General features: G+C 36.4%; 1 protein-coding gene across 1 annotated transcript; it reads left to right on the top strand.

Moving 5' to 3' along the window:
• Nucleotides 1-5,071: 5,071 nt before the first annotated feature.
• LOC113751344 (exocyst complex component EXO70B1-like) lies at nucleotides 5,072-6,628 on the top strand. Its single transcript, XM_027295320.1, has one exon. The coding sequence runs from the start codon at nucleotides 5,072-5,074 to the stop codon at nucleotides 6,626-6,628; it is 1,557 nt and encodes a 518-aa protein (XP_027151121.1).
• Nucleotides 6,629-16,524: the final 9,896 nt, after the last annotated feature.

Raw genomic sequence — 16,524 nt, 5'->3', positions numbered from 1 at the left:
CTCACCCTGTAGATTTGTTTTCCTTAACAGGTTTGAACTCGGAGGTGAAATGGAGAAACCCTCTTGATGTACTTTTGTTTAGGGCTTGTTATTACTTTTGGTTATGCCTTTGGTTTTGGAATTGTACTTTTGGTATGGAAATGTGACCCTGAAAACTGTCACAGTTGGTATCAGAGCCATATGCCGACAGTTGGGACCTTAAGTCCTTCGTCTGGAAAAGCCCCGAGCCTCTCGTTCGTGAAGAGTCACGAAGCGAAACTCTCCGTAGGGGATGCCCGCGTGCGGGTGGCAAGCTGATAGGTACCCCGTGATGTGATCCTTTGGACGAAATGTAATCTGTATTCTGACGTGTGGTTTGGAGAATGGATGACTATTATTAAGTTTGAATACTTCCGCATTTATTGTATCTAAGTTATTGGCTTGTGTTGTGTGGTCCGGCTATAAGTTGAATGGAATTGTTTGAGTCCTGGCGAGAGCTAGGCAGGCGTCCCGCGGATACCCTTTGGTTCGCCTTAGGGAGAAGTGGGGGCGTCACAGCTTTGCCTTCAAGTGTAGTTGCCTTGTTGCAGAAATTCGAGGATGTGTTCCCTGATGAGCTCCCTGATAGATTACCACCCATCCGAGGGATCGAGCACCAAATAGACTTGATTCCTGGAGTACCATTACCCAACAAACCCGCCTACCGAATAGGACCCGAGAAAACTGAGGAGCTCCAAAGGCAAGTTGATGGCCTACTAGGTAAGGGTTGGGTTAAAGAAATCTTGAGTCCTTGTGCTGTACCTATTATACTTGTTCTAAAAAAGGATGGTACTTGGCGTATGTGCACTGATTGTAGAGCTGTAAATGCTATAACTATTAAATACCGTCACCCCATTCTTAGATTAGATGATATGCTAGATGAACTTGATGGTGTTGTTATTTTCACCAAAATTGATTTACGTAGTGGTTATCATCAAATTAGGATGAAAGAGGGAGATGAGTGAAAAACGGCTTTCAAAACAAAACATGGTCTTTATGAGTGGTTAGTCATGCCTTTCAGGTTGACTAATGCACTTAGCACGTTCATGAGATTGATGAACCATGTTTTAAGGCAATTCATAGAAAAATTTGTCATTGTTTACTTTGATAATATTTTGATATATAGTCGCAACATGCATGAACACATGGAGCATCTAAGATTGGTACTTGACACACTTCGAAAGGCGAGCCTCTATGCGAACCTTAAGAAGTGCACCTTTTGTACTAACGAACTTGTGTTTCTAGGCTATATTGTTAGTTCACAGGGTATCAAGGTAGATGAATCCAAAATCGAAGCCATCCAACAATGGCCAACCCCAAAGTCAATCGCAGATGTGCGAAGCTTTCATGGCTTGGCTGGCTTCTACCGGCGATTTGTCAAGAACTTCAACACCATTGCTGCACCATTGACCTCGGTGACAATGAAAAATGACAAATTTCACTGGGGAGAAGCCCAAGAAAAAGCGTTCCTTACCCTCAAAGACAAACTCACACATGCACATGTTTTAACATTACCTAATTTTAACAAGACTTTTGAAATAGAATGTGATGCTTTTGGTGTAGGGATCGGAGCTGTACTAATGCAAGACAAGAGGCCTTGTGCATACTTTAGTGAGAAGTTGGGAGGTGCAGCATTGAACTACCCCACGTATGACAAGAAATTATACGCACTTGTAAGAGCCTTGGAGACATGGCAACACTATCTCCGTCCAAGGGAATTCGTGATACACACTGACCACGAATCATTGAAATTTCTCAAGGGACAAATGAAACTGTGCAAGAGACATGCCAAATGGATAAGTTTCATTGACACCTTCTATTATGTCATTAAGTATAAAACCGGTAAAACGAATGTGGTAGCTGATGTTTTATCTCGTAGACATTCCTTGCTAGTTTTTTTTTATGCTAAATTGCTTGATTTTGAAATGCTAAAGGAGCTTTATGTACATGATCTTGATTTTGGTGAAATGTATGCATCATGTGCTAAGAGCCCTTACGGAAAATACTTTTTGCATGAAGGATTCTTGTTCTATGTTGATAAGTTGTGTGTGCCAAATTCTTCTATTCGTGATTTGTTGGTTAGAGAGGCACACGGTGGCGGTCTCATGGGACATTTTGGCATTGTTAAGACTTTAGCAATGTTGCAAGAGCACTTTCATTAGCCACACATGCGGAGAGATATTGAACGCATGGTTGGTAGATGTGCTACTTGCCATAAAGTTAAGTTTAAAACGAATCCATATGGCATGTATACCCCATTGTCAATTCCAAAATATCCTTGAGTAGACTTGTCTATGGATTTTGTGTTGGGACTATCTAGGTCACAAAGGGGTAATGATTCCATCTACGTGGTAGTTAATAGATTCTCAAACATGGCACATTTCATCCCTTGCCATAAAACTGACGATGCATCTCATATTGCTACTTGTTTTTCAAAGAAATTTGCATTTACATGGCATGTTTCAAACAATTGGTAGTGATAGGGATGTAAAATTCTTGAGTTACTTTTGAAAAATTTTGTGGTCTAAACTTGGCACTAAACTCTTATTTTTTACCACTAGTCATCCCTAAAGTGATGGACAAATTGAGGTTGTCAATCGCATACTTGGGACTTTGCTAAGGGCTTTAATTACGAAGAATCTTAAATCTTGGAAAGAGTGTTTGCCGCATGTTGAATTTGCTTATAATAGAACTGTTCATAGTGCAACACACTACTCACCATTTGAGGTTGTTTATGGATTTAATCCCCTGACCCCTCTTGATTTGGCACCCTTACCTTCCTCTGAGCATACAAGCTTAGATGGGTAAAAGAAAACTGAATTTGTGCATAGGTTATATGAAACTGTTCGAGCCAACATTGAGAGGTGCACTCAGCAATACATCCAGCAAACAAACAAGAATCGTCGCAAGATGATTTTTGAACCTGGAGATTGGGTCTGGCTACACTTAAGGAAAGAACGGTTCCCTAAGTAACGCCAAAGCAAGTTGTCCCCAAGAGGCAATGGACCTTTCCGAGTGTTTCAACGTGTCAACGACAGTGCCTACAAGTTAGAGCTGCTCGGAGAATACAATGTTAGTACGATGTTCAATGTCGCGGATTTGAGCCCGTTCCTTGAAGAAGATGATACAGATTTAAGGACAAATCATTCTCAAGTGGAGGGAACTGATATGTGCACGAATGGTGATGGTGATGATCAAATGCGAGTTCCATTGGGCCCAGTTACATGTGCACGGGTCAAGCGCTTCAAAGAGTCTCTTCAAACTCTTGTTCGAAATGTTCAAAACCAACAAGGGGTCTATAGGAACATTGAAGGCTTGAAAGTTGCTAAGCGAGTTGTCTACACATTGCTTCAAACCCATGAGAGCCCAAGTGATGACCACGCCTGAGCTTAATGGAGTGGCTGCATGTTAGTTTGATAGTTGGCTTTAATTCATTAGTTAGTTTTTCAATTTCCCAGTTAAAGGTTCGGCCCACATAGCCACAAGCATGGCCGAATCCTCTTTCCTAGTTTAGGTAGATTTAGTAGTCCGACAATCCTTGTTCCAATTGGATTTGGCATTGGTTGCTAGCCTATAAAAGGGCTCATCTTGTATGAACAAAGGGTTATGAATTTTGATAATAAAATTTACATTGTTTCTCTTACAATTTCGAGAGTTACATCCATACTCGCTTGGCAAGAGTTTTTGAGCAATCTCGCGTGACGTCCTTGATTGTTCATCCGGCTTATCTACTTGAGTAACCATCTCAATTGGAGTCATCGTTCTACCAACTTCTACCAAGTTGCGTCGTCTCTCTTGGTCCTAGGTTCCGATAGCGACTCCAATTGAGGTGGTTACTCAAGTAGATAGGCCGGATGAACAATCAAGGACGTCACACGAGATTGCTCAAGACCCTTGCCTAGCAAGTAGGAATGTAACTCTCGATTTGGAAGAGACACAAAGCAAATTTTATTATCAATGAAGTCTTCCCTTTCTCGTACAAGAAGGACCCTTTTATAGGCTAGAAACCTAGGAGCCTAATCCATTTTGGTCAAGGATTGTTTGAGTACTAATTCTACCTAAACTAGGAAAAAGGATTCGATCCATACTTGAGCCTATGTGGACCGAACCTTTAACTGGAAAAATAACAAACTAACTAACGAATTAAGCCACGACTAACAATGACTCCATAATGCTCAAAACCGACTAACAAACTAACAACTAACAATCGGCCAACTCCATTAAGCACTCGCGTGGCCAGCACTTGGCACCTCATTGGCTTGGATCAATGTGTAGACAACTTGATTAGCTAAGTCCAAGCCTTTAATGTTCCTATGGACCCCCTGTTGATCTTGGACACTTCGAACAAGGGCTTGAAGAGATTCTTTGAAGTGCTTTGCCCGTGCACGTGTAATCGGGTCCAATGGAACTCTCACTTGAGCATCATCAATCGGGCTTGACGCAAGGTTGCAATCCGTGCACACATCAGTGCGTATCACCTGATATTCAACCGATATGCCGTAACGGATATGGAACAACCGAGACCACGATGCGACCTCAACCCGCGATGGCGAACCATGATTGGAACCCGGCTGGCTTACTTTCCTCTGCTCTTACTCTTGTACTCAGTGCAGTATGTTCTACTACTGAAAACGAAAATTGGAAGAAAATAAAACACGCAGACACACAGTAAGTCAGTAACCACCCATCAGAAGCTTACTCTGACCATCTTCTTCTTCCCCTCGCCCAAAATCCCCCCTAGCCCTGCCCAAACCGAACCTCCTCTTTTCTTTCAGACTCCCACGCCACGCTTTTTCTCTCTGCAATCTTCAGTATACAAATTGCTGCATACAACAGAGATATCGCCCAAAAGCAATTTTGATGCTCTTTGTTTGTTGCCTGCCATATCCAATTCCCTTCCATCCTTTGATGACAATTTCCAACCGCATTTTTGCATTTCCTAAGCACTTCTCCGAGCTGGCATTTCCGCAGCCCCTCCTGCAACTTTTTAGCAAAGTCAAGAGACATAATTACAGTACCGAGACGTTGGGACCTTGATTTCACCCGCCCAAGTATGAATTCCACAAAAGATATACTCCCAATTCACAGTGATGACAAATCCCAAATCCCGTTTTCGCACCTCAAGCACCTTTTCCTAGACGTATTATTCAACCCCAAGTACACCATAGGTGCAGATCAATTCTTGAAGAGTTCAAATAATTCAGTATCTCTTTCAGCTTCCATTACAGATAGCTCCACAATCACATTGCACTACGAAGACTACGAGGGCCATCACGCAGTCTTTAGTGAAGAAGGTATAAAAAGGCTTAGGTGTATAGCAGCAACGTTGAGCTCCAGAAATGAATTGGCTGATTGTGCTCAGATGTATACCAAGCATCGGAAGAGTGTAGTCAACCTGGTATGTGTGAGGCTCCGTGAGAAATTGAAGGTAGAAACCGTCTGTGTTTTTACGTTCTCGGATGAGTTGAAAGAGAAAACCCAACGGTGGATACAAGTAGCCAAGATTTGCGTAGGCACCATTTTTGCAATAGAGAAGTGTTTCTATGAGCAAATTTTCGGAGATCTGGGATCATCTGAGGATTCTGCTGCTAACAGTTTTGTGTACATAATAGAAGGGACTGCTGCTGAGTTGCTTGAGTTTCCACACTCTCTATTAGCCAGGGGCCGATTGCCTCAGAGACCAGACATATTGTTGCCCTTATGTCATGAACTAGCCAATCTAATTTCACATCTTATGGCATATTTTGACCAAGATGTATGCCCAGCGAAAGCCATCTGCAATTTTGCCACTATGATTATGCTCCGACTGATACAGCAAATAGCAAACATCCTTTCTGTTACAGAGAAACACGTTCTTCGTGAGCTTTCGACAAGGCCATTTCCTGGAGGAGGAATTCACCCCTTAACTAAATACATAATTCATCACATTGACCTGATTTATGTTCACAGGGAATCCTTAACTGAGTTAGGTTCCAATGACAACCGAGATCCTCCAGAAATACCGGGTTCACATGAAATGGATGGAGGGCTAGTTTTCCTAAAAAGGCATCTTACTCGAGTTATCGAGTTTTTACTGCAGAACTTGAAATTCAAGTCCAACTTCTATGGACAAGAATCTCTGCATTGTTTGTTCATGATGAACAATGTTAACTCTGTTTCTGAGAAGATTAAAAGTTCCAAGGAGTTGGAAGAACTTATTGGCACTCACCTGCAGATGAAATTAAGAGAAAAAGTGGAGCTGGCAAAGACTGATTATTTCCATAGAAGTTGGGGCGAAGTCTGCACTTTTTTAAAAGGTGAAGGATTAAAATCATATTTTAATTGTGATTTCTTTCCTGGAAGGTCTACAAGAGCTGTGAAAAAAAAGTTTAAGACCTTCAATAGTATGTTTGAAGATATTCTTCAGACTCAAGAAGGATGGATAGTACCAGATCTGCAGCTGCGGATGAAACTTCTTGAATGCATATTGGCTAAGCTGATTCCGGCCTATAATCACTTTCTTGAGCGGCTAAGCCGAGTATACAAAGTGAAGCGTGTGAGTGAGTACATAAAATATTCTGTCAAGGACTTGGAGACCAAGGTGCTGGATATGTTTCAGAATAAGTATTGAAGATTTGGTTATTAATACTTCAACTCTATTAGATGTCAGTTTGAACAAGTTATATGTATTAGCTATCGCAATGTACTTCTCACCAAATAAAAGTCCTTCAATCGTATGTGTACTGTTTATGAATGAGAATCCACTGTATGTCTTTACTAGACTGTAAAGTGAGGATGAATTTCTGTTCTCTGGGAGGAGGGAGGGGGAGGAAGAGGTAGGAGGAGGAGGGAGGAAGTAGGGGAAGGGAGAGGGAGGAGAGAGGAGGAAGGAGGGGTGGTGACGGTGGAGCAATGAGGAGTGGACAAGGAAGGTGGTGCTGGTGGTAGGTGAGATAAGAAAGAATTGGTATTTTTATTTATTTATTTATTTAATTTTGTTATGTGTATTTGAGATTGCTAATATTTGGAGGTGTTTTTAGAATATTAATTATTTGAAAAAACTGTCGATCCAAGCAAAGTTCTAGTTTTGTCCTGGTTCCTGAACACCTTCACTTCCTCTTGAGCCTACATGATCAAGTTATCTAAATCAACCTATGAATCCCAGAAGTTATGAGTATCAAAATATATGTTGAAAGTTTTGTAGTTATATATTTGGATAATTCTTTTTGCTAAATAATATTTGGCTTGTATCATAAATATATTTTCTAATCCATCTTTTTATATTTTTAAATAATTTTTGATAAATTGTAATTTTGTCATTTATTTTATAATTAATTTCTTTTTATTATTTTATCAAATTGCATTAAATTTATATTTTTGCAGAGGTGGAATGAAATATCATAAAAAAGTGCAAATTTGTCAAGTTATACACCTTCGGATTAGTCAAATTAATTTTGACGGTGGTCAGCCGAAGAATTGGAGTAGTAAAAAGAGGCAAGAGTCCAAACAGAGGTGACTTTCCTTATCCAGTGGTCAACTGCGGCAGGAGACAATTGTGGGGGAACGCTCCTTTTTGGCTTTTTCTTCTATCCGCAGTTTCCAAAGAGGAGGAAGTCAGAAGGGACTAGGAGTCTTTTTCCTTTCTTTTTGGGGAGTAACTGCATAGCAGTAGGGATTGGAGAGGAAATTGGCAGACATTCTTGACTCCTTTTTGGGCGATTGACTTTTTCATCTTTTGTGGCTTTTCTTCCTTCATATGTCAAGACCAAGGGAAACAATTAGTCATCTTTGGGACTTAGTAGTTTTTTTCATTATTATCATGCGTATCCCATCGATTTCCTTGATTCGAAATTGAAGATAATGTGTGCAACAATTACTTCTAGAATTTTGCGTGGATTTTTCTCAATGGGAATGAGCTAATCTCTTTTTCTAGTCAAGGAACAACGGAGGCTTCGATTCATTTAAAAATTGGAAGATCAAACTAATTTTATTTATTCCTCTTATTTACTGGTATTTGCATACTCTCTATTTATAGTGCTTATGGTTGTTTTGTTAGTTAAATATCTTGGGCCCGGATATTGAATTAATTTAGCAACCTAATGTTAATTGGAGCGTTGAATCCATAATTATTAATTGCTCTAAAATAGTGGTAACTGGCATGATTGGGGAATACGCAAGCTAATCTAAAATAACCCTGGTAGTGTGTTATTTGGTTAGAATAGGGCTCCTCTAATACGTCAGGCAATTAAAAAATTAAATCTTATGAGCGTACCTAAGTTTGTTTCTCAATTATAATAGTGATTAACGGGCGTACCTTAATCACCGACACAGTAAGGAGTAGTTGACTGTCATCGCGTGTTTGGCAGTTATAACTTATTTATTAGTTAATAATTGGAACCACCCTTGCATCGATGATCAATTAGGTGAATAATTGCCGAAGTTGCTTCTTGACTAGAGCTGTCCAATACTGTTTGAGTTTTTACCTTATTGTTATTTTTTTTGGTTTTCTACCTTATTGTTATTTAATTCTTATTTAACTGCAATATTTGATTAGTATAGCTTATTGCTAATTTTCCTAAAATCCTCCCATAACTGGAACTTTAGTAGAAACGAATTAGTTCCAATACCTGTGGATTTGACCCTACTTGCCCCATATACAAATTAACAAATTCTAGCGAATAAATTCTGGTATATCAGATTAAGCAAACTCTTCGGAGTCAGGGTGAATCTAGTAACCCATTGCACATTTAGAGTCCCTGCTCCGCTACTAGAATTGACTCAAAACTGCTTTTGTTGGTAACTAAAATTATCATTATTATTATTGCACAGGCATCGACACCCTGTCACCTTTTTATTTCATATATATCACATCACAAAAAGTACTATAATATTTATTTCAAATAATATTTCAAATAATACTCTATCCAAGCCGTCTGAAAATTTCTCCTTATTTTCTTCTTTTCTTCCTAGAACTCTTTTGCCGTCTTCCCCTCTCTCTGCATTACACTTTACAGAGAACAATTGCACATTAATAGAGTGGGGTTCAAGCTTTTATGAGATTAATTGACCGTAGCACCCTCCAGCTCCATAAAACATCATACTTTTTCAAATTTTCAAACAAATAGTTGCGTGTTGATAGGGGTATCGGTTGGCCTTTCATGAGATTGACTGACCCTAGGACCCTCAAGTTTCATTTTATTCAATCAAGAACTTCTACAATCGTCAGTCGTAATTGCACTCTTAAGTATATACAGAAATAACAAATATGGACATCATTAACACGGCTATTGAATACAAATTTCAGTAGGGCAAATTTCACCTTACCCCCCTGTGATTTAGTCTTTTTTTACATAATCCTCCTATGATTTCAAAAACTATATATAACCCTCTCATAGTTTGGATTAAATTGTCAAAATGACAGGAATGATAATTCATAACGGAGTCACCTAAAATATCAAAAATACCCTTATGTAAAGTTGAAAATTATTTATTAACCAAGGGCGGTTATGCGTATATTTTGAAAACCATAAGGGGGTTATATTGTAAAGTATTAAATCATAAGGGGGTTATATAATAAAATATAAAAATTATACGGGATTAGTGTATCATATATTTATAAGGGTAATTACGACATTTCTAGAAGTTCCGTTACGAATTACTATTTCCGTCATTTTGACACTTTAATCCAAATTATGAGAGGGTTATGTAAAAAAAAACGCTAAACTACAGAGGGTAAAATGTAATTTACCCATTTTAGTAAGTAAATGAATTTGTCAAGTTTTTGCATGTTGTTGTGTTAGCATTTATATATTTATTATTTTAGTGTTTACATTTATCATGATGGCAGTCACATTATAGATAATTACAAAGATCTCTTAACCCTCTTTTTCGAATGTCTATTCCGTAGTGAAATGTGAAGTGTGAACTTGAGACTTGAAAGTTGGAATACCAGACGTGGTGAGGTTTGATTTGACAACCGCGTTGCACTACATTGAGTTACATGTTAAGAAGAAACATTTTTAAATTAAAAATTTAAAAAAAAAAAAACTTGGAGCAAAGCTGTGATGGTTGCCAGTTTAACTGTCCTGGAACGATTTTATGCATTTGAACAGAATATAAGAAGTTTTTTGGATTGCATTTTTTAAAGAGATTTTGAGAAAAAATTACTTTAATATTTTTAGAATATGATGTATGTTGATGTAAAAAGTTCATTGAGAAGTATGTAAATGGAATATTCCTGAAAATAAGAAATTTTTTCCAAAAAAATAGCAATCCAAATAGGGGCTAAGTATTTTGTTCAGCTATTTTAAACCAATTTGAACATTGTATAACAAAGAATAATTTTTGTGAACCCCAATCATGACATTAAAAAATGATATACTCCATATGATATGGACTTTTCTTTTTTTTTTTGGGCGACCATACTTAACCTTGAGGAATGGTTGCTACCTGTAGTTGTCTCTACATAAGGCAACAAAATGAAAAAATTAATTGCATCACTAAAATATTTTTCAATCACTATGATTGAAAAAAGAAGTGCTACACATATATATTTTTATAATCAATTTTTTATTTCACATATATCATATCAAAAGAAGTGCTACATTGTAATTATAAAAAAGTTTCTAAATAATCTTCTATCCAAACACACTCGGACATGAAAGACAAAGGGGCTCGTTTAAATTCCCTTTTCATTTTTTTTTTGAAGCACTTTCCCGACCACTTGCTTCTTCTAGTTGAATGAAATCTTTATCTAGATACAGACAAGAATTTAGCAACAAAAGTTATCTTAATTGTCAAATTAGCAAATATCTTTCAATGAAATCTGAAATAAGCTCAGTTACACAACTTTCTAGTATCTTTTTTTTTTTTTTCCAACAAATGTCAACATTTTATAGCTATTAACACTTGATAATACAAGAGCTAATCATAAAAAGGGTAACTACCCCCATATCCTTTCTTGCTAGATCTATTAGCCACGTTAGGAAGTTATTTTCCCATTCAATATTCTTAACTAGTTTGGCAGCAAATTGTGCCAGGAAACGGCTACAACCATTTCCAGCCCTAGAAACAAAAGAGAATCTGCAACATTCAAACTCCTGTCTAAGGTCACCAATGTCCTCCAGAATTGTTTCTATGCAACTGTTCTGAACATTGCTTGTGTTGATTTGGTCCACTACACCTTTACAGTCGGTTTGGACTTCTATGTTAGTTCGACCTGCATCCTTTGTCATTACTAGAGCACTTCTAATAGCTAGTGCTTCTTCTTTGCTTGCTTCTTCTCTCTCGCGTTCAGATATTCCTTTCACTTTCACAACCTTTCTAGTATCTAATAAGTGAATATTATGTCTCATTTAGATCATGTATACCCCTATGGCTTTCCCAGTTTTCAAATGCGATGAATGTGATTAAATTGTTTGCATTTCTTTCTAGTGAATTTCATAGCTTATTTAATTTTTCTAAAAATTTTCCTCAGCACAAAAAAAAAAATTTATGGACTGATTGAAAGCTGGAGAAAGTCAATCTTGAAAATTAAACATAACAAATATATACATATAATTGGTTGCAGCATTAATTCAAGTATTATCTTTCTGAGCCCAGAAGCCTTGTTTACTATAAAAAGCAGATCATCGTCATGTAGTTTGTGAATTACTTAATTCCTGTAGCACGGGCTTCATTCCATGGGAATGAGAATTATTGCATACGATATTTTGGACGAAGAAATAGCATGTACAGGGAAAATTTTGATTTTCTATATATTTTTTTTCTTATGCAAGGGGAGGGACTAAAGATTTTGTGTAAGTGTAGTGTGTGATGACCAGTTTAGAATTTTTACCTTTATACTTTACTACGCTAGTTTAATACTAAAACAATGAGAGAATCCAATGTTTAGAATACAATCAAGTACATGAGGATTCGTTTTCCTTATTTTAGATACAATATTGTAAATGAGTAATACTCCTTATTTGTGATTTATCTAATATATGTTAGAGGTCAAGTTCGTGACCTCCTTATCTATTTTAAATAAAATTTAGATTGGTATGTCTCATTGAACGCGTTTTTACAAACAATACACACACACACACACAAACACAATCACATATATATATATACATATATATATATATGTGTGTGTGTGTATACGTGTGTATGTGGATTAGAAATCTTTCTTTTTATTTTTTTTTGTAAGATATAGAGAATCACCTAAAAATATCTCTTTGTTCTGCTTTACTCTCTGTATTAAAAAATTGTAACACTTAACCCCTTTCATGTTTTTCTACTTTATTTGAGATATACTTCAATTTATGAGTTTATTTATTTTTTTAATGTTTCATGGAACTAATTCGTGCCACCAAACTTGTAAGCCTCCTGAACTTGACATTAAAAAAAAAAATGAGGAGCACTTGCCATCAAATGTTGTGGTTAACATTGACAAATCTTCAGCAGTAGCGATAAAACGGGATATGCCTACTTATTTGAGATATTTGTAATATTTTAGCACCAAGATTTTACGGGAATTTCATTCCCAAGACTTGAAAATTGCTATCCTTTATTCTTTTCAAGTATGCCTACTTTTTCTTACCAAAAAATTTAAAAATGTAATTGCTGTCATTTGTTTCGACAAATCTTCAATTGGAAACTTGTAATTGTCTCAAGAAGCAGCACTTGATTTGTGTTGCTTTTCAAACTGTTTTGTCATTTTTGGAGTTTCCAACTTTCTCTGCAAATATTATGAACTTTCAAACATGTCGTTTAGGAACTCAAAAGCTCAATCGAGGTTGGGGTAGCATTATATCCTATTTTTAGATTGACAACAAATAGGTTGCTATTCTTATATGTTGAATTTCAATGCATTTTCTTGAATCATCCGTCTCATAAAAAAAGCTCCAATGCAGAGTAATTTAGGATTTCATTATTCCCTAAACCTTAAACATTATCAACAGATACATGTCGATGATCATCGTAATTAATAAGCTCATTAGTTAGAGGTTGAAAATTCTTTCTCCCAAGCTCATCAATAAGCTCATCGTACTAATTGTTACTTCTTGTACGGTAGTTTGAAGAGACCATTTAAGCTGAAAATTTAGCTTGCATGCTCTACCAATGGTGTATTAATGTAGGTGATTATATTTAAGGAGGGGTTAAATCCATACCCCTCCATCATAAATTCACACCTTGTACAACTTTTAATATTAAGAGCATAAGTTATCAATGCACATAGTACAAGTCACTGTTAATGCATTATCTACAAAAATTTTTAAAAAAACTTCTATAGTAAATTGCAGTAAAATTTTACATAAACACCCAAAAAACTCACTTGTCAAACGGAGCTATTATTGGGCACTGCGATCCTCATCAAAGGACTTGATATATTACGGGTTATCGATTCAGAAACTTTTATTACGTGTACATCTCAAATCATAAACTACATAGAGAGGTCTTTCCAATTGTCCATGTTCGACAGAATCCGCTTTTTAATATTTTTTTTTTCACTGCTTTTGAGAATCTTATAACAAGAAAATCCATCCAAGTATTAATAATAAAGAATAGAAAGACGATAGCTAAGGAAAATATCAAGTTAATAAGTCCCACTACCATTCTAGAAGAGATACAAAGTCGCCTACCGCCTTTTGAACGGTCATATCAAAAGAGAAACCTAATGTAAGCTCTATAGATAACTAACCCCAAATCTTCATTGGTCATTGTCAAGATATTATCTATAAGCTCAATAATGTGCCATAAAACTTCAAGCAACAAGTCTCTTTTTGTGTGCACTTGTGAAACATTGCACATTAGAGCATCCACAATGCTATTACACTTTGTGGAGTGTAATCCACATGCCACGTCAGCATTCCACTTTCTCCTCTTTTATTACACTTTCACTCACAATGGATTACACTCCACAAGGTGTAATAGCATGGGTCCACAATTAATCAAATATTTATTTTAATAATGCATAACTCATATCCCATAAATAAATAAAGTAATTTTTAAAACTAATTTTGTTATTTTTAAAAAATAAAGTACTAACTTTCGTTAAATTTTGTACATTTTGAATTTTTTTATTTTCTAAAAATGATATTATTAATTTTTAAGTTTGAATAATATATCTTTTTCTATGTTTCAAAAATAATATATTGTTATTTTTTTAAAAATAATTATGTAGGAAATTAAACAAATATTTGATACTTCAAATGCGAAGATATCATAATAATCCATACTTAATTAATAATTCAGAATGTAATTAGTTGAACTCCATAACATAATATTACATAAGTTAAATCAAATAAAATACAAATAATAACAAAATGAATACTAACAAAATGAAAATTTGACCGATTACACGCATCATATGTATGATGCGTGTAATATTCATGACACGGCTCCAATGGGGAGCCGTGTCATGGAGGGGTGTAATGGCTCCCCATTACACCCCCATTGGAGATGCTCTTACACGAATGTGGAAGTAATATACAACTTCAGGATCACGATACACTTTATTGACCAGGGTTGTCTTACCTATTCCTGGCTTTCCAACAATTGAAATTGTATCCAGCTGTGATGATTCCCCGGTAAGTCGATCAACTATGATTTGTTGCTGATTATTTAGCACCACTACATCATTTATTTTAAAGGTACTCGTCTGTGAGAAATCACGACCCATAGATTGCTTAGCACTTTTGGCTCCCAATAAAATGCCTCCTCTTGAAATGCAGCTACCTGCTCCTTGAAATATCTAATATTTTCTGAGACATGGTAAAGCCATGACAAATTTTACCTTTCAGATCCATTGCCACTCAGAATTGAGTCAACAATGAATTCTGCCCTATAAGCTGCATCTACTAGAGTTGTTGCCAGATTTTCCATTCTGGATGTGCGAAGTCCTGTTCCTCGAGGAAAGATATCAAGAATCCCAGATTCTCCAGGATTTCCTCAATGTGTTCTTTGAGAAAGACCATTGAATCAGAGTCAATTTTAAGCAACTCTTGTAGCTTTATCAAGAGAATATCAATGAATCCTAGTCCATTAATCTTGGGGAACTTGATATGAGGAAGCTTGACATCAATCTTATCAATTACTTGTTTTGTTTATCTCTATCAAACTTGAAATCAGATCGCTCATTTCCTTCATCATGCATCCTGTGAATTTGACAGAATTAAAGGAATGACAGAAATATAAAATCCCCCTGGCCACTGATTCAATATGCATCAAGGTTGGTCCAAGTCCCTGAAGACGAGTTTCCCAAGCATAATTGTTATTGATGCTATAAGGAATTTCAGAGTTCCAATTTGATCCTTCACTGGGAGAATCAAAACATCATTACTGCCTATGAGATCCGTTAAATATACTTCTGACTTGAATACCAAAATCCTCGGAAGCAACCTGAACAGCACATTCCTTGCCTCATCGCTGGTAAGAATTTTGGGATCAAAGAAGCTTTTACATGAATCCAGCTCCTTAGCTCGTTCTTGAAAGTTTTTAAATGTCTACTCTATCTCGACATTGGCAATAACAAGACGAAGCTTTTCAAAATCAAATTTACTAATATGGTACAACTTCAACATGTCTTTCAAACCTGTAACATAAATGAGAACGTTACAAATCTAACGTATTGGTAGGATAGAACAGTAGTAGTAGAAAGAATCAAGACTTGAAGCATTTCATATCCTTCTGCCTCCACATCAAAGCAAGACCTTGAGAGTCACTTTGGGCCCCAACTAGTCTGGAATCGAGCCAGGTCGGACCCAAAACGGGTAGCAAGCTCTCTTCTCTCCATTCACAAGAGTCAAAATCCGAAATCTTGCTTAGGGAATTGAGCCCCTAAACTATTTTAATTGTTTGCTTTTGATTAGGGGTGGCAATTTTCGACACGACCTGAAAACACGACACGAACCTAATACGAAATTAATGGGTTTGGGTTGAGATTTCGGGAATTCGGGTCAGAATCGGGTTGGACCCGATGAACCCGAAAAGAAAACAGGTCGATTTCGGGTCAACCCGTGGTGACCTGATATGACCCGTTTATGAATTAAAAATAATTTAATAAACATAAAAATAATTTTATCTAACTAAACTAAGTTATTTTTTTTTCAAAGGCATTAATTACTTAATCCTAAATGAATTTATTTAATTTGTGTGAAATTGAAATTATTATATTTGGACAAATAATATATTATATTATTTTTTACTTTTATACTGTTTTAATTTATTTTATATTTTGTTTGGGATAAAACACTTTTACGGTGTTTAATTTATTTTAGATTTGGTTTGGAATTATTTATTTAAATTTTTATTACTTGATTATGTAATTAGTTTTGTGAGAAATTGATTTTATTAGAAATTACAGTGATAAATTAATAAATTAAAATTAAGTTTCGGGTCATTTCGGGTCGACCCGCCAACCCGTCAACCTGAAATTTTCGGGTTCGGGTCAGCACACCTGACCCGTCACGGGTTGGCGGGTCGAGTTCAGGTCAACAGATTTTCTGGCGGGTTGACCCGAACCCGACCCGCCAACCTGATTTG

This window comes from Coffea eugenioides, chromosome 11 (genome assembly GCF_003713205.1).
Source record: "Coffea eugenioides isolate CCC68of chromosome 11, Ceug_1.0, whole genome shotgun sequence".
In the NCBI taxonomy this organism is placed as follows: Eukaryota; Viridiplantae; Streptophyta; class Magnoliopsida; order Gentianales; family Rubiaceae; genus Coffea; species Coffea eugenioides.
Note: the sequence above shows the minus strand (reverse complement) of the source record. Positions and strands in the feature narration are given on the sequence as shown.

Bases quoted from the DNA above. Each gene is read 5' to 3' on its own strand.
- LOC113751344 (XM_027295320.1), top strand. From the start codon at position 5,072: ATGAATTCCACAAAAGATATACTCCCAATTCACAGTGATGACAAATCC.